Source organism: Tenrec ecaudatus, chromosome 7, assembly GCF_050624435.1.
Source record: "Tenrec ecaudatus isolate mTenEca1 chromosome 7, mTenEca1.hap1, whole genome shotgun sequence".
In the NCBI taxonomy this organism is placed as follows: Eukaryota; Metazoa; Chordata; class Mammalia; order Afrosoricida; family Tenrecidae; genus Tenrec; species Tenrec ecaudatus.
In genome coordinates, this window is record NC_134536.1 from 63,353,825 (window position 1) to 63,380,090 (window position 26,266).

Here is a 26,266-nt window from a genome sequence, read left to right on the forward strand (position 1 = left end):
CGCACTGGCATTTCTTTTTCCGTATACGTACCAGTAGGAATGACATCTTACATTAAAATCAGGAAGCCTCACTGCCACTGAGCCGATTCTGACTCATAGTGACTCTATAGGACAAAGTAACCCAGAGCTTTTTGTTTTCTTTTTAAAAAAATAAGTTTTTGATAAATTATTTTATTGGGGGCGCTGATAGCACTTATAAAAAGCCATACCCTTGGATTTTCAAAGCTGTAAATCTTGATGGAAACAGAAAGCTTTATCTTTCTCCCGCAGAGCAGCTAGTGGGTTTGAACTGCTGACCTTGCAGTCAGTTCACTGCCCTTTGTGTCTCCCAGTATGCCATCCCTTTAGCACCGTCCTTTAAATCAGCACTCGATCGTTGTTTATACTCCTGGTGAAGTAACGTAAGTCTATGAGGTGGGGTGTTAATCTCTGAGAAACAAAGGCCATGCCCAGGGCTGGACGCAGCCAGAGTCCCTGGGATGGAACAAACAGGAAGGTGCTCAGCTGCTTATTGAAAGGAAGGGTGTTTGAGTCCACCCGGAGGTGCCTCTGAAGAAAGGCCGGGCCATCTACTGCCCAACACTGGCCTTGGAAACCCTGTGGAGCACAGTTCGGCTCTGATACATGGGGTGGCTGCGAGTCAGCGCCAACTCAATGGCGCCTGCTAGTGGTACGTGGTCTAGTAGAGCTTTCCACTTGAACGGAAAGTTGTTTCGGCCATTTCTCTCTGCTGTACCTGGTAGAGGTGGACGTTGCTGTAAATATGCTCCCAGATGTGGTCATAGTTGCATTGCTGCAAACCCTGGGAAGCCGCGAGGGACGGCTCATGGGCCGCCAGTGCAATCATCTTTGCGGCATGGTCCTGGAGCGCCTGCACCGCTCGGCCCGGGCTGGAAATCTTGGGGAAACCGAGAGGAGAGGGCATGGTCAGAGAGGCATTGTCTCATCTCCCCAGCACGAATTTAGCCCAAGTTTACCCAAAGGCATTTGACTGTCCCACATCATACACGGAAATACACCAAACCCATCACCATGGAGTCCGTTCCGGCTCACATATAAAATCTCCCCACTGTCAATCTCTGCGCCTCATCTTTCTCCCGTGGAGCCATGGATGGGTGGTGAACTGCTGACTTTGTGGTTTGCAGCCTAACACTGATGCCACAGCTCCATCAGGCCTTCTTCAGTACTACACAAGGGGGCTTCAAAGAGTTTGTGGGGAAATGGTATCAAAATAGAATAGACTTCCTCCATGAACTTGTTGAAGCCCCTGCATAGGTATCCAAATATGCATTGTTACTCCTTTAAAATTCAGTGACTTCGACCCAAATGTGCCCACAGTGTGGTGGCACCAATGAAAAGAGAGATGCCCATCAGCTTTGGGGACAAACTCCATCCACTGTAAACTGCCAGGAGCTGCAGGGAGAGGCAGCTGGGCACCACGGAGAGGGTGGGCTTTGTAAGGACACAGGCCTGGGCTCATGGCCCGGCTGGACTCTTCCCTCAAAGCAGGGCAAGTCAGCTTAACAATGACAATGTTGAAAGGGGACATTCCCAGAGGAAACCCAGAACTGCCTGTCAGTGTTGGTGAATGCCATCTCGTCGGTTCCGACTCAGAGGGATCCCTTGGGCAACAGAACGACACCCTGCCCAGTTGGGTGCCATCTTCACCCACGTCCTTAGGTGTGAGCCCATGGTTGCAGCCACCATGTCAATCCAGCGGGTCAAAGGCCTTCTTCTTTGTTGTTGACCTTCCACTTTCCCAAGCACGAAGCCCTCCTCCAGGGACTAACCTCTGCGGATAGCACATCCAAAGTGCGTGAGTCACGCAGGCCTCCTCCGGAGGAGCATTCTGGCTGTACTTCCTCCGACACGGATACGTGTGTTCTTCTGGTAGTCCACGGTACTCCCAATGGTCTTCACCAACCAGCCATCCCCACGCGGCGGTGCTTCTGCCAAGTCCCTTATGCAGCGGGCAGCTTTCACATGCATGTGAGGTGGATGGAAACAGCTACCATGGACTCAGCGATTCTTGAACTCAATCAGAAGGAAGCCGGTACACCAGTGGTCACGGCAGCACTACGTACAATAGCCGAGAGGTGGAAACCACCCAACGGTCCCTCCGTTGTTGAGCAGATAAACTCAAAATGTGTGGACACATGCAGTGGAAAACCACGCAACCCCCGAGAGAAATGAAGACCTGCTCCCTGCAGGCTGCACAGAGGAGCCTTGAAAATTAGATGCTGAGTGAAATAAGTCAGGCACAAAAAGGACACACACTGTGTGTTTCCATTTCTATGAAATAGCCTGATGTACAGGAACCAAAGCTTATTAGAGACTCCCAGAGGCAGAAGAGAGGGAGAAAATGAGTTGTTTCCAGGGCATGGAGTCTCTGTGAATGGTGATGGAATCTTCTGGAAAGGAGTCGTGGTGATGGCTTCACAGGGTGGTGGGCATCGTCAGTGTCACTGAAGTATACATGTAACACTGTTGAATTGGCGAATCTTTTGTTTCCAATGCAATGAAAAGGCAATTAAAATGAAATCTTAAGAGGAAAATTGTAAAAGGCTGTGATCATTGCTGACACGTGGTAGGTGCTTAGTAAATAAATGTCCCTTCTTCTCTTCTGAAGGTAAAGAAATCAATAATGCCCCAAGAACCTTCGATCTCACAAGAAGTCTCCAAGTTTGCTTAGGCCAACCCTTGTTTCACAAACGAGGCTCAGGAGGTTAAGTGACTAGATCAGGATCGCACAGAGGCCGCTGCTGAAGCTGGACCAAACGCCAGCTCTTTCGACAATTTTCATTCTGTTCTGGAAGCCAGAAAGCTTATCAAAGGGGAGAGCGAGAGCAGAGCATTCCAAACACAGCCTTCGGAGTGAATCCGTGGCCACATTATTTTTGTAAAGGAGAAAGAAAGTTCCAAAAATGATTTCTTAGCTACCGGGAACCACGATTATTTTCTTACCTTCAAAAACTTTGCTTGGAGTTGCAGTAATACATCTATTCTTTTCCGTTCTTTTAGCTTGATCAAAAACTTCTTTTGCCAAGGATCGCATTTTGGTTTAATCTGGAGAACAAATGCATTCACACAAAGTGACAACATAAGAGAATGCCTCTCAATAAAAGCTGCAAGCAGTGAGATTCAAGGTTCTTCAGAAATGAGATGTGGCGTCTACACCACAGGCTTGTTAGGGTAGGTGAGGTCTTAGAGGGGTTCTGCTATCACTTCTGGGTGACTGTCGCCCCAGGTCGCCTCACCTTTATAAAGGCAATCCAATCGGCTCTCTTCTTCAAGGCCACACCACGTCCTTCCAGGCCTGGGCGCTCAGCATTAGCCATCCCAGCGTGGTAATCTGGAAATGTCTGCATTCTCTGTTGCTCCTTGAAGATGCTTTGAAATTTCTGGGAAACCTAAATGGGATTAAGAAAGAGAAGGGGGGGGGTCCAGAAAGAAGGTTCAGATTGTAGGCCATTTCCAACCCAGCCACTGAGTGCCTCTGACGCAGTCTTGATTCTGACTATTTCAGCCAGTCCTTCAGCCAAGTAAGGCATGCCTCTGTGGTCATAATACTCACCGCCATCGAGTCAGTGGCGATTCACAGCGATGCTTAGAAGGACAAGGTAGCCCTGCCCCTGTGAGTTTCCAAGACTGGACCTGTTTATAAGAGTAGAAAGCCCCGTTTTTCTCTCACAGAGCCGCTGGTGGTTTCCAACTGCTGACCTTTAGGATCACGACCCACACATAACCACTCCGCCACCATGGCTCAGTGGTAGTAACAGAACCTTCACTGTTTGTTCCCATGTCGCACATGGGGGGAGGTGGGGGACATAATGGTTACACATTGGGCTGCAATCTCCTGGGTCAGCAGGTCAAAACCACCAGCTGCTCCTCAGGAGAAAGATGGGCTTTCTGCCCAGTGAAGAGCGGCAGTTGTGGAAACTCCTAGGGGCAGTTCCATCCTGCGCTGCAGTGTCTCTGTGAGTGGCCATGACTGGATGGCAGTGAGCCCTTGTTGTTGTTGTTGTTGTTGTTGTTGTTGTTGTTTGTGGCAGCTTATTACCATAGTCGTGTGTACTACTTGTTCTGGATGCCTGCTCCAATGACTGGAGATACGTAATATCTAATGTAGATTTCTGTTTTTATTTATTTATGTATTGTTGTAAATTAGGAGGGGAATTGCATTCTGAATCATCAACTTTATAGTCAACCATTTAAATTACCTCTCAGCATCCTCCAAACAGGACCGTTCACCTGTTTCTTGATCCCTCCTATCCCTCTTGGGGAGTACTCTCTTCCTTTATACCAGCCATTCTCAACCAGTGGGTCATGACCCCGTTTGGGCTCAAACAACCTTTCACAGGGGTTGCTCGATTCATAACACTAGCAAAATTACAGTGATGAAGTAGAAACATAAATAATTTTATGGTTGGAGGGGTCACCACAACATGAGGAACTGTATCCACTGACCACTTCGACCCTGCAAAAATAGATCTGGGTGTACAATATAGGGATAAGCACAAAAAAGTTCAGCCATTTGAACCCACCAGCCTCTCTGCAGAAGAAAGATGAGGCAGTTTGCATCTGTCAAGATGTATAACCTGTGTAGCATGGTGGGTTACACATTGAGCTACTAACTACGAGGTCAGCAGTTTGAAACCACCAACTGCTACATGGAATAAAGATGAGGCTTTCTACTTCTGTAAAGTGTGACAGTATGAGTTGGACCTCTAATTAAATCTTAGTTCAGTTCAAGAACGATTTGTTCTAATGTGGTGCTGTATGATACTCACCTTCCTGACATGATCACTGAAGACAAAAGCAAATGTAGTCCATAAGCAAATGTAGTCAGGTAAACTGATGGTGCCTGACTATTACAAGATATAGCATCTGGGGTCTGAAAGGCTTGTAGTTAAACATAGAGCCATCTAGCAGGGAAGCAACAAGCCCTCATGGAAGAAGCACACTATCCCATGTGATCACAAGATGTCCACAGGAAGAGGTATCAGAAGTTCAAAGACTAGCAACCAAATCCATGTGAAGGGGTGTGGATGTAGTGGAGACCCCAAACCCACCTAAGATAATTGGACAGTCCCTCACAGAAAGGCCACATGAAAGGGATGATAAATCCAGGGTGTGATATGACACTGATGAACCACATAACTATCCTCTAGTTCTCTAATATTTCCTCCCTTTACTATGATTACTTTTATTTGTTTTATCTCACTAAGCATGTTATATTTGCATATGTTTATCTGTATATTTAAGATTGTTCAGTACATGAAAGTCGAGATAGAGAACCCTTCAGAAACAGTAACAGGAGTAGTGGCTCCCTGAGGGTGCAGGAAGAGAGGGGGGGCAGGGAAGGGAGGAGTGGGGAGCTGTTAGCCTTGATGGCTGCAGAGTACCACTCAGTGGGATCAACAGCAGGGTTGTGTGTGGATGTGTGGATAGGAGTGTGTACAAATTGGCACCCAAAAAACCCCAAACACTCCAAACCCTATTATAGGGGAAGGAAGAAGAAGTGTTCCTGGAGGGTATGGTGAGGAAGGGACGGAACAAGAAGAAAGAAAATGTTTCTAAACTGATTGTGATAGCAATTGTATATAATATTGCTTCATGTGAATGAACAGTGGAGTGGAATGCTATCTGTAAGCGCTCCCAATAGAACATGTTTTAAAAGAGAGAGAGTTACAGTCTGGGAGACTCACAGAGGCAGCGTTACCCTGTGCCGTAGGGTCGCTGAGTCAGGTTAGCCTCCAGCACGGGGGCGGTGGGGTGGGTGTTCATTGGTAGTCCTGTGGAGCCCCACGGATTGCTACAAGTCACATGGAGCAGAGGGCAGTGGGTTAGAACAAGGAAAGTATCTTCATTGTTGAAATGCTTGCTATAAAATGTTATTGCAATTCTGAAACTCTCTACGTATAATTGTTTTCCTTTGAAATATTTCTTTTTAAAAATGTATGCGTTTTTGATCATATGAGTTGCTTTTATTTTTAAGGAAGGGCGGGCGACACTGTGGTGTAGCAGAGCAGACAACTGAGTCCACTCCCTTTATTCCAGCGGCTTGGGCTATAAGGAGATATGTTGCAACAGATTCTGAGAATTTTCTTTAAATTCTGCAGCAAAACAAACCCCTCTGGACGCATTACTCTTGCACAGCAACAAGCTAAGTCCCATTTTAAAAAGTAGTGCTTTAAAATCACAGAAACCTTTACTAAGTAAAACCATTACAACGTGCAACTCCTGTTTCTGAATATGCCCCTCTAGGTCTATCTCCTTTGGGGGGGAGTGCTGCCACCTTCAAAGAAGTCATCACACCCAATGACTGTGGCACTTTGGGGACCCTCCAGTGGCTCAGCTCTGATTCCTGTCAAATGTGCAGCTTGGGAATAAAAAAAAAAGTCTGAAAGAGCAAGATATCTGAAAGAGCAAGGGTTGTCGGTTAACTGGGGTAAAGTTTCCAACAAAATCCTTGTAGGACAGCCCTGGCTATCTTCAAAGAATGAACAGGCATGTTGTCATCATGAGGGTGGGGGACTGGGGAGTGGAATTCCTACAGGCAACTTCCTGTCCTTTTTCTGAAAATGTCCTCGTCGGCAACCCTTGTGATCACCCGGAATATTTCCAGAAACTCTTCCCAGCTGAATCCTTTGGAAACCAAAAACCAGTCTGGCCCAGCCCGTTTCCTCAGAAGCCTCTTATTTTTGATTGGACATTTTAGGGGAAGCCACCTTCATGAAACGAAGACTGGTCATAGAGACATGTCAAAACACGTTTTGCTTGGAATAAAACATGTAGGAACTGGCACATGAGCAACAGTACCTTTCGTTTTCCCCGCATATGTGTATCTCGTAAGAAATCATTGTTGTCAGTGTACATATCCAACTTGGGGACCACAGCCAGTGCGTTATTGCACGCACATCTAGAGTTGTGTTACGGAGCCCATCAAGTAAGTACCAAGGAAAACAGCTCCATCTCCTTAGCCGAGTCCCTCAGCTCCTCCACGTCAAATGGGACGCTGTAATGGGAGAGCAGGCGCTTCAGCTGAGGTTTCACTTCTCCTGGTTCTGCTGTGTGTTGGGGCAGGATGAAAGCAGCTCCGGACCTCGTTGCCCCTGAAAGAATTCAAAGTCGAATGCATTAAGACAAATGAACAACAGTCAGGGAGAGAACATGGACAGCTCTTTACGGATCACTGAAGGCAGGACCGCTGGACAGCCGTTTTGCTCCCTGCCTTGTCTTCTCGGCCAGGGAATACATGGCGAATGGTTGGGGCCGGCTGTCTGTGAGCAGACACAAAGACCCCTCCCCTTCTCCCAGATCGCAGAAGAAACCCAACAGACCCTGTGGAGCACGAGTTAGCAGAAGCATCACTGTTGATCGATCGTCCTTTCTGGCTGATGAAAACAGGGGCTTACATATTAACTGAAACATCAGAGGGTGAGAATTTTCACTTCTCACCATTTCTGGTTAATTCCCTCTCATCTAGAAGGACCCAGTTGGCCTCTTCTTCCAGAAACCTCCTCTACTGCTCATGACTGGGCTGGTTGCCCCTCCCAGGTGCTCTTGGGACACCCTGGACATATCCCCAAGCCATTCACAGTAGAAACTTGACAAAGTTTCATCCAAGAACCATGCTTACTGCCATCGAGTCAATTGTGACTCATAGCAACTGGACAGGACAGAATAGAACTCCCCCCTTTGCGTTTCTGAGGCTGTACATTTTTATGGGAGCAGAAAGCCTCATTTTCTGCAGGGTGGCTGGTGGGTTTGAACTGCTGACCTTGTGGGTTAGCAGCCCAAGGCTTAACTCACTTTGTCACCAGGGCTCTTTTGAAGTTTCCTGGGCATCTTTAATGCAGCAGGAAAACTATAGTAAATTGATTCATAAGGGGAAATTCTTTTAAAAGCATATAGTATTAAAACTGAGAGAGGCCGTAGAGGCCACTTAATAGAACAGATTTATTTTGGAGATGAGTAAACTGGGGGTTCCAGGAGATGAAATGACCTAAACAAGCAGGCCCCCAGTGAGGCCCAGGCAGTGACAAGTCTGGAGCCCGGTACTCTTGACGTTAAGCCCATTGCTCTTTCCCAGATTTAAATTTGCCAGTTATTAAGACAGCTTAAAGTGTCCATGGGAAGTGTTTACTGTGCTCCACATTAGAAAATATCTCATCAGGGCTTGCTTATGAAGAAGCGATGAACTCTTCAGAGTATAAAACAACAACAAACTTCAACACAAGGGACAAAAATCACAATCTGCCTCTCTTTCCCTGGTGCGAGAAGACTAAATCCTTACCGGAAGCATCAGTGCCTGTTGGGCCTGGAGAAGCAGAGCCTTGGATGTCAGGGTCAATGTCCTTTTCGTAGTCTGGACCAACCTCAGGGAGTTTGTCAGCAGTCACACTCAGTACTTTGGAGATGGGCAAATACTGGAGGGCCTACACGAGGGCAAACAAAGAGCCCACACATTAACTCAAACAGCACAAGAGCTTCTAGCCAGATTCAGAAGCAACGTTTTGCTTTGAATGAGAAGGAAGGAGGTAGGTGGACCTCAGTAATCTATCCAAACATAGAGGCAAAATGGGGACTTGACCTCTAGACGAGATGCTGTTACCAACACCAGTGGCCTTAATATTAGCCAAGTGTAGATTGACCAAAGGGAGAAAGATGAGGTTTTTTACTCCTGTAACCGGTCACAGTCTCAGAAACTCACAGAGGCAGTTCTACCCTGTCCAGTAGGGTCTCTGTGAGTTGACATTGACTTGATGGTAATAAGTTGCGATGGGTCGAGCACTTCTAATGGACAAGGATATGGGGGTGTAGGTATTAGGATAACATGATGAATGAGATATGGGACAACCTCAAAGAGTTCACCGACTTACAAGTAGATCATTATAATACCATGTGACTCGGGAGCCACCAGAGGGACCTTGACCGTGAGTGGAGTAGAGGAAGGACGATGGCCAGGTTCTGGGGTAACTGGATGTTGGTGCTGCTGGGACTAAGCTAAGAGGAGAACCCATGCAGTTAGGTGGCAAATAAGAGTCTTTCTAAAATGAAAATGTCATCATTTTTTGATGCCTCTAGCCAGGTTAGGGCCACTCTTGAGTACCTGTTTACCCTGTAAATGTACTCTAATTTCTCTTATCACATCGAATTTCTGTTGAATATTTACTTGATCGTCGTCCTACCAGCTTAGGACCCAGATTCTTGTTACACAGTCTAAGGCAAGCACCTTGCATATTCAAGAAGCTAATTAAATATTACTGATTAATTTTGTGGGAAACACAGAATGGGAAGAGTGTATACAGATGATCCTGTGTTCTCATATTTAAAGAAGCCTGGCAGGCTGGGTTTCTGGGGTGGAGGGAGGCCTTCACCCTTGTGAGTTGGAGATGAGTCCCAATCACATTCTCATAATTAATATTTCCCACTATAGCCTCCCATAATAGTGCTGCTTTAAAGTTACCTCCTCCAAGCACAAGGCTGATTGCTCTCTAGCCTGCAGCTTTCACTCTAGGAGGGAACAGACCCATGCTATTGCTCTAGGCTCTGAAGAGAGCCACGCCCCCTTACCTGCCCCAGGCACTGGTGTTAGGTTACTCCTCCAATGTACTCAGGGACCTTTAGGGCTAGGGTACAGCCCACTTTGTTATGGTTACCCATAATTAGGGGGGCTTGCATGCCCCCACTAGAGTATTTAAGCCTTTGTTGGAAATATATTCTCTGTGTGTGTGTGGACCTGGCTCCTGGAGTCATGACTACAAAGGGGAGCCCTTACATGCTTTATCTTGTCGCTTTCATTTACCCCTCAACTACACAACTGCACCTTGGGCCCATTCAGTTGTGGGGGCTGGTACCCCACAATGAATAAAATAAAAAATATGAATCTACATTGGAGAGCATAAATCCTGAGCAAGATGATGAAAACATGAACGAACACAGTGAATAAAAATTAATAAGATGGTTTTATTAGAGTAAGATCAAGCTCATCTGAAAAGATCTTGAAGAAAAAGCCAATGGTTCATTACTGGTCCTATAGTTTGTAAGGCTGGTAGAAGACAGAAATGTTAACAATCCCATGCTAGGTGACAGGTAGGGCACTATTGTTGCACAATAATATTTCATTAGTCTCACCTGCAGGTAATGATGAATCGTCTTGAGAGAGTGCAGGTGACACACAAACCACCTTGTGTAGATAGTCAGGTCTTCCTGTGTCACTAAATTAGCAGGATTGCTTTTTCCCATGAGGAAGTTTTCTCGGGCCACAGACAACCTTTCTGCTCTCTGAATGGTGTCATTGTACTCCCGCATGATGTAGCCAACTTGTTTCTGTTTAGGAGAGATACAGTCAAGGAACTTGGCTCTTTGTAAGCCGTAGTCCCCCATCTCTGGCATCCGAACAAAGAGGAATGACGCTGCTTGGGAGCTCAGTAAGGGCTTCTAGAAATCTCAAGTTCTCCCACATTCTGAATTTGATGGACAAGGGCAGCGGTCCCATTAGGAGCTGGAAATGAGGGTCTCCAGCAACGTTTCAGCACGTCAGGCTGTCTCGTCACTGGCGTCCACTTATGAGCAGTGGAGCCGATGTCTGTGCTGTGGAGAAAAAGATATCTCCTATCGCACAAAACCTCCTTCAAGTGACCCCATTATCATTCGCCACAGGCAGGCCAGGCCAGTAGGTCCACCTGCTACTTCCTTTCCCATCTCCAGCCATGACTTTAAAAACTGGTGAGTCCATTGCCTGTTTTACTTCTTGATGAGAAACCACCCGCAGGAACATTTGTTCATAGGCTTCGTACCTGGTACAAAGGATGGAGCTGCTCCATGATCTTACTGTGCTGGCAAAACCTCTTCCACCTGAGCATGTTCAAGTACTTGCTCTGGGCCAGCTGGGTCATCCGCTCGGTGTAGTACTTCACCAGCAGCGGCAGCAAGAACAACAAAGTTAACGGCTGAAGATCAGGGTCACAGGAAGACTGAATAAAGTCTTAAGAAAACTCAAACTCAACGCCACAGAGTCGATTTCCAACTCATAGCCACCCTATAGGTCATGGTAGAAACTGCCCCTGTGGATTTCCAAGACTAACACTTTTTTTCCTCCTATTTATCATCACCTAATCCACATATCATACAATTCAATAGTCAAGTCATATCAAGGAGAGTTTTGCAATCTTTACCACATTCCTTTTTAGAACGTTTTCCTTTCTTGTACTCATCGTTATTAACAACCCATTCCCCACTCCCCAGCCTTCCCTGCCAGGCCCCAGGGAGCCATTGATCTAGTTACTGCGTCTAGATTTGCCTATCCTGGATCTCATATAAAGAGAAACATACAAAAAAAATAGCAGCAAAGCTAACAGCAGTAACAAAGCAAAATAGATTAAAACCGTAATTGAAAATGAAGTTGAAACTATTAAAAACTAGAGCAAAGTTAAGGCGATCAAATATTAAGGTGTTCAATTTTAACCTAACTATATCTGTAACGACCCGCTTTCCAATGCCCTTTGCATGGAGCCAGGCTTGCTGCACCCCAGGTCTATTGCCAGAGGGGAGTCACTGAGAACTCAATCCGCATGTCTTTCCTCTTCACTCTTTTTTTTTTTAACTTTTTTCCCCTCCCTCCCACTACCCCTCTTTTTTTTTTAACTGACACAACTTTTAAATGAGTCAAAAGGGAGGTCACATGATAAGCTATTGCACTTTAACCTAACTGTAATTACCATCACCAACTTTATAATGCTCTCTGTGTGACAGCAAAGGAATTCTGGTGGTGTGGTGTTGGGCTGTGATCTGCATAGTCAGAAGTTCGAAACCACCAGCCGCTCCTCAGGAGAAAGACTCTGGAAAACAGCTACAGTCTGAGAATCCACAGTGGGTCACTATGGGTCAGCACTGACTCAGTAGTGAGTTTTGTCTGATAAGGCTATTCACACCCCTCAACTCTGGTCAGAGGGGGTTCATCAGAGGCTTGATCTATGTGGGAACCCTGTACATGATTTGGGGTGAGACTCTGACCTTTTATGGAGGAGAAAGCCTGTCATTCTCCCACAGAACAGCTAGTGGTTTTGAACTGCTGACGTTGTGGTTAGCAACTCCAGGCATAACGCTATACTAGCAGGGTAGTTCATGGTTGTTTTCAAAAGATGGATTTTCCAAATTTAGCTTAGCTTCAGCCGTTTGACAGGGTTCTATGTCACGGCTACAATGTTCACTCTGCTGAGTTGAAAGCTAAGCTAAATTTGGAAAATTCAGTTGTGAGTCTACGGCACTGAACATCTCACAGGTAAAATTGGAGCTCTTCATCTTGGCTTATAAATGATATCTGTATTTGAAAATGAATAAGCCTCTCTTCTTAAATGCCTTCTTCCTCATCAGAGAACTCATGTTGGCTATGAGGAAATAACTAGACCAGATTATGTATGCTAAATACCTAGAAAAGTAGACAAAATCCACAAGGTGACAGTTTTTGGATGCTGGACAATTGGCAAAGCGGAGCCAGGACCCCTGAGAGAAGGGAAGTCAACTCGGGGAACCAGATGTTTGGGGTTTTGCCTGAGGCAGTTTCTGAGCTAGGAGCCGGAAAGATGATCCAAGCAGAGCATGAGAGTCCCTCGAAGTTGGAGAGAGAGAGAAATTTGAGCAGGGTGAAGGCCTGGAGCTCCGTGGGGAGCAGAGGACACGTGAGGAGGCAGCTGTGCCAAGCACGCCTCCAGGGATTTGTGCAGCAGTCCCAGCAGGCTGTGGCTGTACACGAAGCTGTGCCTCCAGAGGGGGAAACCCCAGGAGCGCAGACAAAGAACACCCCACGAGGCCAAGGCATGGTCTGCCAGGGGAAGCCTGCCCCTAACACCGCATCACGGGGCCGGTAGGTGCAACTGTACAGTGATAATAAGTAAAGATCATAGTAAAGTCATAGCATGAGAGAGAAATGAGAGAGAAGTAATGGAGTCACAATTCATGGTAGCATGCTCACCTCAGCCCCGCTTGGTGGTCCACGTGGAGAGAGATTTATTTAATGCTAACCAAGGCTTTTATATTCTCTGGGGACATGCAAGCCCCCTAACTACGGGTGAGGACATTCGTCACAGGAAGGGGTTGTGCTATAGGTAATACCACAATGAGAGGGGGTGGTCTAGGGACATGCAATAGGAAGAGGGGGGTCTGGGGGTACACATGTGACAAGATGGGCGGATCCTAGAGTCAGGATGGCAGCTGATCTCCATAGGAACCATTATCAGTAGGGTGTGAACCCCACCTACAGGAACCAAGTTAATGACTACAGGCCTGTCCATTGTCCTTAATGGACAGGGGCCTTCTCCCTGGTGACTGTCTTCAGGGAAGAAGTCTGTAAGCATCTGACCCCCCACAATGGTCCATGGAATAGTTCTTGGGGTTTATACAAAGCTGGGAGAGAAATCAGGTTCCAACCAGCCAGGACAAAGAGCCCGAATATCAGACCTTCAGTGTGCACATCACTTTCATAATAAGGATAAACTATCGTGAGACAGAGATTAGTCCAAACCCACTCCCAAGAAACGTGAAAACAAGCCTTGAAAGAATCAAGTTGACCTGGAAGGAAGTTAACTGCCTGTCAGAATCAAAGTGTAGCATTCTTGAAAGGAATACAAGAAAACCCAGTGCTCAATATTGCAAAATTCAGCATCCAATAAAAACTTAGGAAAAGGGGACACGTAAGCAGGCGAACCATTCATGAAAGAAACAGGCAGAAATGGCAGAGGGGACATGCAACATGAACTTCAGGAGCAGTTTCAGTTTTGTGCGATGTCAGCCTAAAGATAGTGTTTAAGATCTTTGTAAGCAACTTGGGTAACACTGAAGGGGCCCTGGTCACATGCTGTGCTGTGGATTGGGCTTCTGACTGCGAGATCATAGGTTCGAACCCACCAGGCACATCTTGAGAGAAAGATGAGGCTTCCTGCTCCCATAAAGACCCCCGGAAAACCGCCAAGCCAGAATTGACTCAACGGCCGTGGGTTTTCAGCTCCATTGAGTGTGTGGGATGGGAATGAGTCTTCAGGAGAATGTCGCACATCCACATGTGATCCTGGCCCTGTTCCCATGCCGATGTACAGTTACCAGCGGTCGAGTGGATTCTAAAGCAGAGTGGAACTGTCCCATAAGGGTGCCGAAGCTGTAAACCTTTGTGGAAGCAGGCAACTACACTTTTCTCCCAAAGGGTAGCTGGTGGCTTTGAACCCTTCATCTTGTGGTCAGAAGCTGCGTGCTTCCACCACTGAGCCACCAGGGCTCCGTTAAGCTGCTGTATAAGAAACTGTAAGGGATTTTTCTTCTTTGGAACAATTTTTTTTTTACTCTCTAGTGGGGTGTGTTACCTGGTTTGTAAATAATTCATTAAGTAAATAATCTTCAATCTATTTCTATGACTGGCTTAATAAGACTTTTGTCTAAACAATTGCAATGCTGCCACCATGGATGTTTCCGGAAATGCCTTTCCTCGGGTTACTAAACCTAGGTTTTTAAGGACTGGGACTTAGTCGATGTTTTCTTGTCCCATAACGCTAGCCCAGCAGAGTATTTAGAAGCACCTCAGCCAATTGTTAAATGACTTTAACCAAACCGAACTGAACTGTGATGCCCCAAGTCTATGACAAAGAGCAGCATTTACAGGAACCAAGTTCTCATACGTGCAAACCATCCAGGTGTGATAGTCAGGTGATGTGTGTCAACTAGACATTTTTGGCTAAGTGGGAGTCAGACCTGTCAGGCCACAGCCTGATGGTGCCTCCTTGGGGGGATGGGTTCATTAGGTAGGGCCCTAGAACCTCCTCTCTCCCCCTCCCTCCCCCCTGCCACTGACCCTGAGAGCTGCCTATTTCTACAGATCTTGGATCCTGTACACGACTCTGCACCCACTGCCCTGTGATCCTCCTGCGTCTGCATCACTGCATGTGGCTGGCTGAGGGTGAAGAGGGACTGATGGAGTGGTGCGTACACATATACATATACATACGCATATACATATAGATACTGCACAGTGCATATGCATATCGTATGCCCGGGTGAGTGTCAGTGAATTGGTTTCTCTAGTCAACCTGACCTAACACAGCAGGTAAAGGGAAACCCTCACCTGACTAGAAGTTACCCTGAAAGCCAGCTTTCGTCACGCGTTTCTACTACATTCCAGATCTAGTTTTCAAATTGCAAAAGGACGCCTACCTGCAACAGAAGCAAAGGTAAATTTTCAGGGGTGTACTCCCTTCTTAGGCAGCTCTCGAGCTCCCTCTGCATGACATCAGCCTGAACAACAAGGGGCTTTGACTCGGCCACCTGAGCGCCAGGCACACAGAGGGAATCGGGAAAGAAAACCGTCAGTGCTTGTGACAGAAAATACTACGCGGTTTCTTGTAGCTTTTACACACCACACGAGCCCATTGTATCGGAATCGGTTGTCAGATGACTAATTTTAACATCACAAATCAAAACTCCAAACTGCCGTCTTGTGAATTCCGACCCATGGCCACCCTTTAGGACAGGGTAGAACTGCCCCTTTGAGGTTCCGGGACTGTAATCTTGGTACGTGCAGACAGCCTCGTCTTTCTCCTGTGGAGATAGTACCGTCCTGATTCTGCTGTGAGCTGATTCTGGGGCTGTTCTGAACTTGGGACCAGTCAGACGCGTCAGCTGTTTGTTTATAAAATTAAACTTTCCCAGCCGAGAGTTTTCCATAAGGTCTCCCAATCTGAGTGTCAGCTGTTTTGAAATAGCCATCGCCCATTCTCCCACTCACCTGTAGGGTCTTTTTTAATGCCAGTTCCCGTTCTTGTCGAAAGTAAGAAACATCCTTCGGCACCCGAACAGAGCTACCATGGAGGGAGAGGGAGAAGCCGTGAGCGATGCAGCGCACAGTAGGCCCTGAGCCACCATGACTTAGATGTAACTGCTCTTTTCTGAATAAGTATTCTCTCAGCATAATGGACGGTTAGGAGGCGTGGAAAGGTCACATGTTCTGTCTTGGTCAAAATCTCTTGTGGACACTTAAGCAGTTGCTAAGCCTTCCTTCCCTGGGCCAATGTCCTCTGCCTTCTCTCCACAGCCTGTGGTTTGCCTGAGAAATTCCAGGGTGCAGGAGGGCGCATGTTGACTGGCGAAAACCGTCATTGCCCTCCAGTGGTGGGTCTCTAACCAGGAACTCTCTCAACGATCAGGCTGGATCTCAACACGGATGGCCCCGGAAGCCACTGTCTTATCATGGCAACACCACAGGGTTCATGTTGGTGTTCTTGCCCCGTTGTTCCCTGGCATGAAAATGGCCCTTAAAAGTCAAATGTGGAACATTTTGGAAATTATTTTAACCAAAGTTTCTGGATAATTAGCAAAACTCTTTAAAACCCAAACCAATCTCACTGCCCTGCCAGTGACTCACGGTCAGCTCCGAGACTCCTGGCAATCCTACAGGGCAGGGTAGAACTGCCCCTGTGGGTTTTTCGGACTGTAACTCTTGACAGGAGTAGAAAGCCTCATCTTTCTCCTGAGGAGTGGTTGGTGGTTTTGAACTACTGACTTGGAGGCTAGCAGGCCAACTTGTCACCAGAGCTAACAAAACTCTTTAGACCCTAGGAAACATGTATGACAAGTGTCTGTAAGCGGCCTCTTGGACTTGTGTCCAAGCCCAGCAGAGAGGGGCCTGTTGGGGCCTGTGTTCACAACGGGCCCTGGGAACTCAAGGCACCTGCATCACTACAGAGGGGACCCAGAGGGAGAGGGCAGGACCCAGGGTCACCAAATGGGGAGGGAGCTCTGGCCTTCTGGTATAAAATCCGCCACTTGCGGAAGGACCTTGGGCCTCTACTCAAACACTCCCTCAATGCATGAATACCTTCTTTTATTAAATTGGAACTCTATGATGCTCACTCTCCCGACACAATGGCTGGAGCCAAAGTGGGTGAACAAGTAAATGTGGTGAAGAAAGCTGATGGTGCCTGGCTATCAAAAGAGATAGTGACTGGGGTCTTAAAGGCTTGAAGATAAACAAGCGGCCATCTAGCTCAGAAGCAACAAAGTCCATATGGAAGAACACACCAGCCTGTGTGATTGAGTGGTCCCAAAAGGATCAGTTACCAGGCATCAAAGAACAAAAAATCATATCATTGACTGCACACCTCCATGATAGGATCGCTGAAGACAAATGGGTGCATAAGCAAATGTGGTGAAGAAAGCTGATGGTGCCCGGCTATCAAAAGAGATAGTGTCTGGGGTCTTAAAGGCTTGAAGGTGAACAAGCGGCCATCTAGCTCAGAAGCAAAAAAGCCCACATGGAAGAAGCACACCGGCCAGTGCGATCACGAGGTGCCAAGGGACCAGGTATAAGGCATCATGCAAAAAAAACAACAACGATATAAGTGTGTGTGTATATGTGTATATATGTGTATATGTATATGTATATATATACCATATTAAATGAAGGGGGAAGTGCAGAGTGGAGACCCAAGGCCCAAGTGTCGGCCAATGGAGATCCCCTCATAGAGGGGTTTAGGAGAGGAGATGGGTTAATTAGGGTGCAAGGTAGTACCGATGAAGAACACAGCTTTCCCCCAGATCCTGGATGCTTCCTCCCCCCAACTACCATGATCCGAATTCTACCTTGCAGGACTGGATAGGGCAGAGGCTGTACACTGGTACATATGAGGGCTGGAGGTACAGGGAATCCAGGGTGGATGATACCTTCAGGACCAAGGGTGTGAGGGGCGATGCTGGGAGAGTGGAGGGTGAGTGGGTTGGAAGGGGGGAACTGATTACAAGGATCCACATGTGACCTCCTCCCTGGGAGAGGGACAGCAGAGAAGGGGGGAAGGGAGACTCTGGATAGGGCAAGATATGACAAAATAACGAGGTATAAATTACCAAGGGCACATGAGGGAGCGGGGAAAGGGGAGGGAGGGGGAAAAAAAGAGGACCTGATGCAAGGGGCTTAAATGGAGAGCAAATGCTTTGAGAATGATTGGGGCAGGGAATGTATGGATGTGCTTTATACAATTGATGTATGTATATGTATGGATGGTTATAAGAGTTGTATGGGTCCCTAATAAAATGTAAAAAAAGAAAAGAGGAGAAAAATATGATTAGGGCAGGGACTGTACAAATGTGCTTTATACAATTGATGTATGTATATGTATGAACTGTGATAAGAATTGTAAGAGCCCCTAATAAATTGTTAAAATTAAAAAAAAAATCCGCCACTTGGGTTAGCGGCTTTGACAACATCAGGGGCCAACATTCCTAGCGTGGACCTCACTTTCTCAAGATGGGATTCAGCAGAAGTGGGCACGGAGGCCACTGCAGGCGGTCTGGGTCATGCGAGAGACCATGGGCAGTTCTGAAGGGGATTGTGGTGAATGTCAACAGCATGACACCACCCGACCAGCTTCTGTGGATAAGCTTTACACGAAGTTGCAAATACATCGGAGATTGTAGGCAGGTCAGAAATTCCGGGGGGAAAGAGCACTGTGTGGACGGGGAGTGGGGGGGGGGGGAAGGCTGGGGGGGGGGGAACGGGTGGAGCTCCCCCGCCACAGGAGCCTAGGCAGCCTTGTTCCGCCACTCCGCCCCATCCCTGGCTCTTGGTGGAGGCTCTGCCTCCCTCCTCCCCTGACACAGCTTGGAAAGCCCTTGGGAGGAAAGGCATCGTACGTGGAAAGCATGGTGTCTGTGATTGTTGGGCACCGGGGTCCACCCGCAGCCCCACGGAGGTGGAGAAGCAGTGGCCAGAACGGGGGTCAGCTACACCACAGGCAGGAAGAGAAAGCCCGAGTCCTCCACTCAGTCTCACCTCCTGTCTTCTAATGCTTGGCACACTGGAAAGGGAGGTCACCTAGCCGCTTCCACTCTTTCTCCCGCAGACTGTCTCTTTCCCTTGCGTTAACCTTGCCGTGATTGTGAGGGACCTGAAAGAGCTTGCTCACCCCCCAAAACGGATCCACTCAATTGTTCTGCAAGCCCCGTTCAGAGGGCCCTGGCGGCACCGTGGTTACACGGTGGACTGCTGACTGAAAGGTCAACAGTTTGCAACCCCCAGCTGCTCCACAGGAGAAGGAGGAGGCTTTCTACTCCATGAAGAGGCACAGTGCTGGACACTCACAGGGACGGCTTGTCCCTGTCCTATGTGGTCGCCATGAGTTGGCACTGACTCCAAGGCAGTGAGGTTTGTGAGGGGGAAAGAAAAATGGGAATGACAGGTGACTGCTGCAGTGACCTTCCTGCACTCAGCTGCACTCTCAGGCTAGAGGCAAAGGAGAATGCTCACATGAGGGGCCGCGCGGGCTATTGTGGTAGTGACATAATCTGTTATCAATTTGAGACTTGAGAGGGAAGGGGTGGAGTTTAGCCTGTCAATCAGGTTGCAGCTTGATGACCTCATTTGGAGGTGCTAAGGAAACTTACGGACTTGGACTGGACTGGGCTGTTTTCTCAATATTCAATTGCTCTTGGATATAAAGCTCTTTCTTATACACATATGAGAGTCTCAAGATTTGTCTCTCTAGTCAACTCAGACCAGCACAGGCTATTTTCTAGTTCCCTTGGCCTCCCGAACCTAGCACAGTGCCTGGCTAACAGATGGTGTTCAATCAGCATTTATTCGATGAAGACTTCCATTCCTGCAGGTGCAGCCTGTGGGGGATTTGGGGAGTGGATGCGTATAGGCACTTCAAGATTCTTCCATAACTCTGTCCTAACAGGGAGTCGGGAGCCCAGGAAGTCTTCCTTAACACAGGGGTATCAGCTGCCCCAGGCTCTGCCCTGGCACATCACCTCGATATGGAGTTGTCTGGTTTCTGAATGTCCTTAGCGTACGTGATCTCATTTAACCTTCATAACCTTTTGAGGTAGGCAAGACAGAAACTTTAAACCTCATTTTCAAACAAGAAAAACCCCAGTGTCATTGAACGGATTCTGGTTCACAGTAACCCTGCGCGGAGTTTCTGAGACTATATATCTTCACTGAACTAGACAGCCTCACCTCCCAAGGAGTGACTGGTGGGCTTGAACCACTAACCCTGTAAAGAAACTATGTGATTATGTCTTTCTTCTTCAACATATGATCCTAGATTTGCTTTATATGTTCAAAGTTTTTAAATACAAAATTCTAAAACATAGTAAACAATGGTTCTCCAGAATCATCTTAGGAAGGAGGTATTAAGGTATCTCTACTTATAAAACAAATTAGTACTGGTCTTGGGAATGAATGTTAATGTACCTTCTGTTCCCTGATTTTCCCTCCTCATCCCTCACCACTCAGGGTGTGTTTACACAACTACTCAACTGAACAGAGACCTCATATTATTCCTCCAGATGGATTATGAGAATGAACAGAAACAGAGAGGATAAGAACATTCCAGGTCCATGAGACTTTCCACTTAGAGACTCCTCTGTTTCCCTGGAAAAAAACAACTGGATTACAATCCTTCGCAGCACCTACCCTTAGAAGGCCTCTGCACACCATCTTTGGGGCTGAATTTATTACCAAAGGCCCAGTATTACTTCCTTTTTAAAATTCTCATCAAAACCCGAGGGCAAGTCTCAGTCACATGTTATTGGATAAAAGGAGACCCCCTTGCTTCACTTGCTAATAACTCCTGGAAGTTCAAGATAATGGCAGTTGTGACCACTGAACAGCGCGTGACCCTATTCGCTGGGAGGACATTCCCTCCATCAGCCTCGTCAAGTTCTAGAATATAGGAAAACCTTAGGGGCAGCAGTCAGGTTGGAAAGGGGCACTGGAAACTGCAGTAATAGACCATTTGCACTACCTTGACCTAATGCCAACAGTGCAAATGAAAAGACCAGAGTTGATGGAGATTACCAGGGGAGAGCAGGGGGTCAAAGCCCCCCAAGACCACAGCATCACCCTGGCCCTCTTTACTTACCTGTAGACTCCATGAGCTGTCCCCTGAAGAGGCCCCTGTTCTTCTATCTCGGACTGTAGCTCAGTCAGCTGCACAGCCAGCTCCTTCTCCAACAGCTGCACGCTCTCTGTGGAAGCAATCTGATACACTTCGTCCATGGCTGGCGTTCGCTGTTCTTCTGTATTCCTGGAAAGGGGGACGCAGCGTGTGAGCGGCGACTCCATGACCATTACCCGGTGTGTGCGCCCTAAGAGTTCTTGCCTCAAGGCAATGCCTGATTGGGAGTGTAAGGGAATCACTGGACTGGATGGCTGTTGCCTGCACTTTAGCTACTGTTTAGTTAACAGCAGGTTCAAATCTCCATTGGCTCTGCTTTTGTTCACCTCAGTCCCTCACAAATGTCTCTGCTCCAGCCTGGATTGGGAGTTGGTTACATGTCCATGTACACAGGCTTCGGAAAGACCATTTGGTGTCTGCAGGGATCACCCAATCAACGCAATGAACCTCACTTCCAATGGCGGTCTAGAGTCTCTCTCCCACACTTAGAAGATTTCTCCATCAGCTCTAGTGAGAGCACGTGATTTGGCTTTGACTTTGGCTTTGGGGGCTTTGGCTAGGAAGAGTCTCCCAAAAGTAAAAGCTAGCTCGCATGAACACGATCAGGATCCAAGACCTTTTGTGGCTGGAAAAAATAGATATACTTATACATTTGGATGTGTTTTTAAAAAATTGAGGAGTGGGGGTTGCATTTGGCATATAGTATTCAAAAGCACAAAACCAAAAAACAAAAACATCCAAATAATGTAAGCTTTTCTTTCCGACCACAAAAGGTCATGGATCCTGATCATGTTCATGTGAGCTAGCTTTTACCTGCGGGAGACTCTCCCTAGCCACTGCTCATCTGGCATAAAGACCTGTGGTGGTGTGCTGCACTGGGCTTCTAACTGCAAGGTCACCAGTTCAACTTCACTAGTTGCCTCCAGGGAGAAAGACGAGGCTTTCTCCTCTTGTAAAGACTTAGCACTTCAGAAAGCCCAACGGGGCAGTTTTCCTCTGGCCCACGGGGTCAGTCAGTATGAGTCAGAATCATTGCAGGGGCAGTGGGCTTGGTTTGCTTGCTTGTCGGTCTTTGGCGTGGTTGGTATTTTGAAATTATCAATAAATTAAAACTTTAGAGTCTCCCTATTCTTCCCTAGGAGCATTGGTGGTGTGTGTGCACTAGATTACAGGTTGGGCTGCTAACCACAGGGTCAGTAGTTCGAAACTACCAGCCACTTGGTGGGATAAAAACAGGAGTCTTTCTGCTCCCATAAAGATTTCCAGCCTTGGAAACCCTCAAGGGCAGTTCTGCACAGTCCGACAGGGTTACCGCGAGTCGGAATTGGATGGCAATGAGTAAGTACTCTCCCCACTTGATAGCCTTTTAAATTTCAACTTAATTGTGAAGTAGTATTTAGTGTCTTCTCACAATTAACCATGTCGACTAACTGCCTGGGCGGCAGCAGATTCAACAGAGGCGGTGTGTAACCTCTCCCCAGGTGCAGCTCCGTCAAGCAAGGTTGTGGGCTACTACTGATCTGGACAAGCAGGGATGAAGTAGCTCTTAGGCCACCTTGCTGCTACTGCCTTCGTGTCGGCCCCTGGCTCATGGGGACCCCATGCAAGGAACAAATGATGCCCACACCTGCACCAAGCCCAGGCACAGTTGCAAATGCCCCCCTGGAGGTGCATGCGGCTTTCGTTGGCTGAGTTTTGGAAGCAGCCTGCAGCTCTTTCTTTCTAGTCCATCTTTGCCTGGAAATCCCACTGAAACTTGGCTGGCACCACAGCACAATGCCAACCCCACGGGCAGAGGGCCGGAGGCTGCACACGAGGTGTGTTGTCTGAGAATCGAACCTGGGTCTCCTGCCTGGGAAGCGTAGGCCACATTTGAGAGGTTTCTAATACTCAAGTCTTCCCTCCCCTCTCTTTAACATTTCAAGATTGTCATTTTTCCTTCTTGAGCTATTTCATTCCCTCAAATTCCTCTGCTTTGGTTTCAACAAGTAATTAAGCTGTTTGGTGCAGAGGCCTCTGCTGGGAGCCTGTTTACAAACACGAAACTTGGAAATGAGCACCCATATGGTCCCACAGAGCCGGACGACTGTGGAGTCTGGCTCACTGCTGGGGCTCGACGCTGTGGCCTGTTAGTGTCCTTAGCAAAAGGAAAATGTTGTCAGAGAAAAATATATTTGGCAGGATCCTTTGAGGCGGGCAAACCGTTCAACCTTCGCTACATTCCAGCCGGCAGCCAAGGGCAGCTGCGAGAGAGACAGGATGAGCCTGTCTCCCAGAGGAGGAACGAGCTGCCTTCCTCTTCGCATCGCTTTGAACATTTCAGAGCTCAGAAATGAGAACACTTAATCCTACACCATTTCGCTTTCCACCCAGCCAAGTACAGTATCCAGAAGATGAACTGGAGGTGAGGTCAGTCTTGGACAACTGTCCGTGAGATGGATCCAATCCAGAGGCCTCCAGGCCTATGGAGCTCTTGCTCCCCACTTTAAAGAGACAAGCAACTGTTTCTCCTCTGAGTGGGGGTGGGGAATTTCATGGACGTCTGTGGCCCAGCCAGCCACTTCATTTCAAGTCTCAGAAAAGAAATTCTCAGAAATCGTACCAGTACGGTAATGTCCTTGACAAATCAGTACATTTGATTAACAACACCTTTTAAAAAATGTCCTTAAGAAGTGGTCAACTATAACCACAAAGAGAAGAAGAAACCACCTGTTTTTGAAGAAGTTGCGCCAGAATGGTCCTTGGAAGCAAGGGCAGTGAGACTTCTCAGGGGCTCTGGACGTGTTACCGGGAGAGACCAGTCCCTGGAAACGGATGGCCAGCTTGGGAAAGTGGAGGGGCAGCGAAAGACCCTCAATGAGATGGATGGACACAGTGGCTGCCACGATGGGCTCGACCCTGACAACCGTAGTGAGGGACCAGGCAGTGTTCTGTTCTGTTCTGTTGTGCACGGGGTCGCTATGGGTCGGAAGCGACTTGAGGGCACCTGAGAGCAACAGCCATTAAAACACAAGGCTAATACAGGAGCTTGAGCAAGATGTGAGGAGATGCAATGAGTGGTCGAATCCCACTTGGATGTCGTTAGTGCAGCACATCCCAAATCCAAACTAAACGAAACCTGAAGCTACTGCTGCGAGACACTTAGGAAACGGTTATTAGTTGCTTTTGCGTCAGTACTGACCCACGGTGACCCGTGTGCGTGCAGTAGAACTTCTTCCGAGGGTTTCCCAGGCTAGGACCTCTTAGAGAGGCACCCCCGGGCCTGTCCTCCCAGGGGCCTCATGTGAATTCAAATTTCCAACTGACAGCCGGTAGTCAGATAGTCAATCATCTGCATAATGCATCTTAAACCCTTCAAAGAACAGCAAGGTCACCGAGAGCTTTGCAAACAAGTTGGGGTGAGGTGTGCGGGCAGGATTTTTACAGTCCAATAGAAAATACGAAAAGAGGAAAACGCAACAAAGGAACTAAGTTCAAATACAAAGGGGCTTTAAGAGTTTGTAGAAACATTCCATTATGCTTTTAGATTCCACCTAGATGAGCGTTTTGGAGCCCCTCGTGCCTCAGTAAGTAGACTAAACGCAGGGAGCCCGGCTGCATGCAGAAGGCCACGCCTGCGTCCGTGCGATGCGCCTCAGGTGCACTCGCCACCATCTGCCAGGGGAGCTTCATTCAACTGCTCAACACCTAGAACTACTTTTACTGCAGTTACTGACGCAGCCACTCAGAGGGAGTGACAGTCTCAGAAACTCGCAGCGGGCAGCTCTACCCTGTCCTATAAGCTTGCTATGAATTGGGACCGACTGGATCACATTGAGTTTGATTTTTTGGTTTATCCTAATATGTGTATTTAAAGCTACACATTTCCCCCTAAGCACTGTTTTAGCAGCATCACAAAAGTTTGCGGCATTATGGGATTATTGATTTCAAGTATTTTGCAATTTCCATGATGACTTCTTTGACTTATCTAGAAGTAGTTCTGGGGTTTGTCTTTGTTGTTGTTGTTAATTCCTAGTATGATTCTAAAGTGGTGGGAAAATACATGCTATATGATTTCAAATTTTAAAAATATATTGAGCTTGCTTTAGGGCCCAGTGTGATCTATTTTGGTAAATGTTCCATGTACATGTACATGTGTTCTATCATTGTTAGGAATGATGCTCTGTAAATGTCAATCGATCAAGTTGGTTAACCAGGTTGTTCAAACCTTCTGTATATCCACGCCTCACTTCCCAGCAGGTTAGGTTCCAAGGATTGATTGTTGTGAGAAAATCAGCATTACGCTAAACACAGAGAATGATCACAGAATGGTGGACGACCACCTCATTAAATACATAACTATCAAATTCCATTATATCACTGCCAAACTACTGAGAATCACGGCCCAGCCATATTGACATATGACCTTAACCATCACCACCAGTGTTGCTCTTGCCTCACATCTCTGTGTTCATTATTGTCAGACATACAGCATCAGTGTGTGAGATAGTCATGTAGTAGGTTTTTTTTACTGTCATTGTAAATGTGAAATATTAAATAATGAGATTAAGATAAAGATAAGGATGATGTCTCCATGAAGGTAAGATTGCTAATGATTATAAAAATAAATAGTTAAATGATGAAAGAGTCAATGAGTGAGGACTAGGAGCACTTGTCCTCGCTTCCAGAAGGTATCAAAGAACATTCTGGCTGTACTTCTTCCAAGACAGATCTGTTTGTTCCCTTGGCAGTTCATGGTACTTCCAATATCCTTCACCAGTACCACAATTCAAATGCATCAATTCGTCTTTTGTTCTTCCTTATTCCTTGTCCAACGTTCACATGGATGTGCGGTGTTTGAAAATACCAGGCCTTGGGTGGGGCATACCTTAGTCCTCAAATTTACACCCTTGTTCTTAAATATGCGGAAGAGGGCTTGGGCAGCAGATTTACCAAATTCAGTGTGTTGTTGGACTGCTTGGCTGCTGCTTCCATGAGCATTGATTGTGGATCCAAGCAAGGGGAAATCTTGACCACGTCCATCTTTTATTTGATTAGCATGAGGTTGCCTGTTGATCCACTTGTGAGGCTTTGGGTTTTCTTTACGTTGAATTGGAATCACATTGAAGGCTGCAATCTTTGATCTTCATCAGCAAGTATTTGGGCATAACAGACTGGCTTAATAATGCTGTTTAAAATCAGTTATATGTTGCTTTATGATTTCATTAACATATGAGCATACCATAAATAGGTAAGAAATAATTTTTCACCTAAAATTGAACAACTGACATCTTGAAAATAATTTGTTTTTGTGCTCTTCCTAAAATACTACATAGCCCAGT

General features: G+C 47.0%; 1 protein-coding gene across 1 annotated transcript in view; it reads right to left on the reverse strand.

Moving 5' to 3' along the window:
- Nucleotides 1-679: 679 nt before the first annotated feature.
- The window catches only part of LOC142452383 (putative uncharacterized protein C6orf183), a 32,958-nt gene continuing 7,371 nt past the window's right edge, over nucleotides 680-26,266 (reverse strand). Inside the window, exons 2-11 of the mRNA XM_075553744.1 lie at nucleotides 20,910-21,074; nucleotides 15,776-15,848; nucleotides 15,205-15,315; nucleotides 10,806-10,958; nucleotides 10,141-10,335; nucleotides 8,300-8,441; nucleotides 6,958-7,115; nucleotides 3,258-3,410; nucleotides 2,965-3,066; nucleotides 680-898 (exon numbers count right to left, since the gene is read on the reverse strand). Coding sequence (XP_075409859.1) covers nucleotides 680-898; nucleotides 2,965-3,066; nucleotides 3,258-3,410; nucleotides 6,958-7,115; nucleotides 8,300-8,441; nucleotides 10,141-10,335; nucleotides 10,806-10,958; nucleotides 15,205-15,315; nucleotides 15,776-15,848; nucleotides 20,910-21,074 — 1,471 coding nt within the window. The remainder of the gene's footprint in view (nucleotides 899-2,964; nucleotides 3,067-3,257; nucleotides 3,411-6,957; nucleotides 7,116-8,299; nucleotides 8,442-10,140; nucleotides 10,336-10,805; nucleotides 10,959-15,204; nucleotides 15,316-15,775; nucleotides 15,849-20,909; nucleotides 21,075-26,266) is intronic.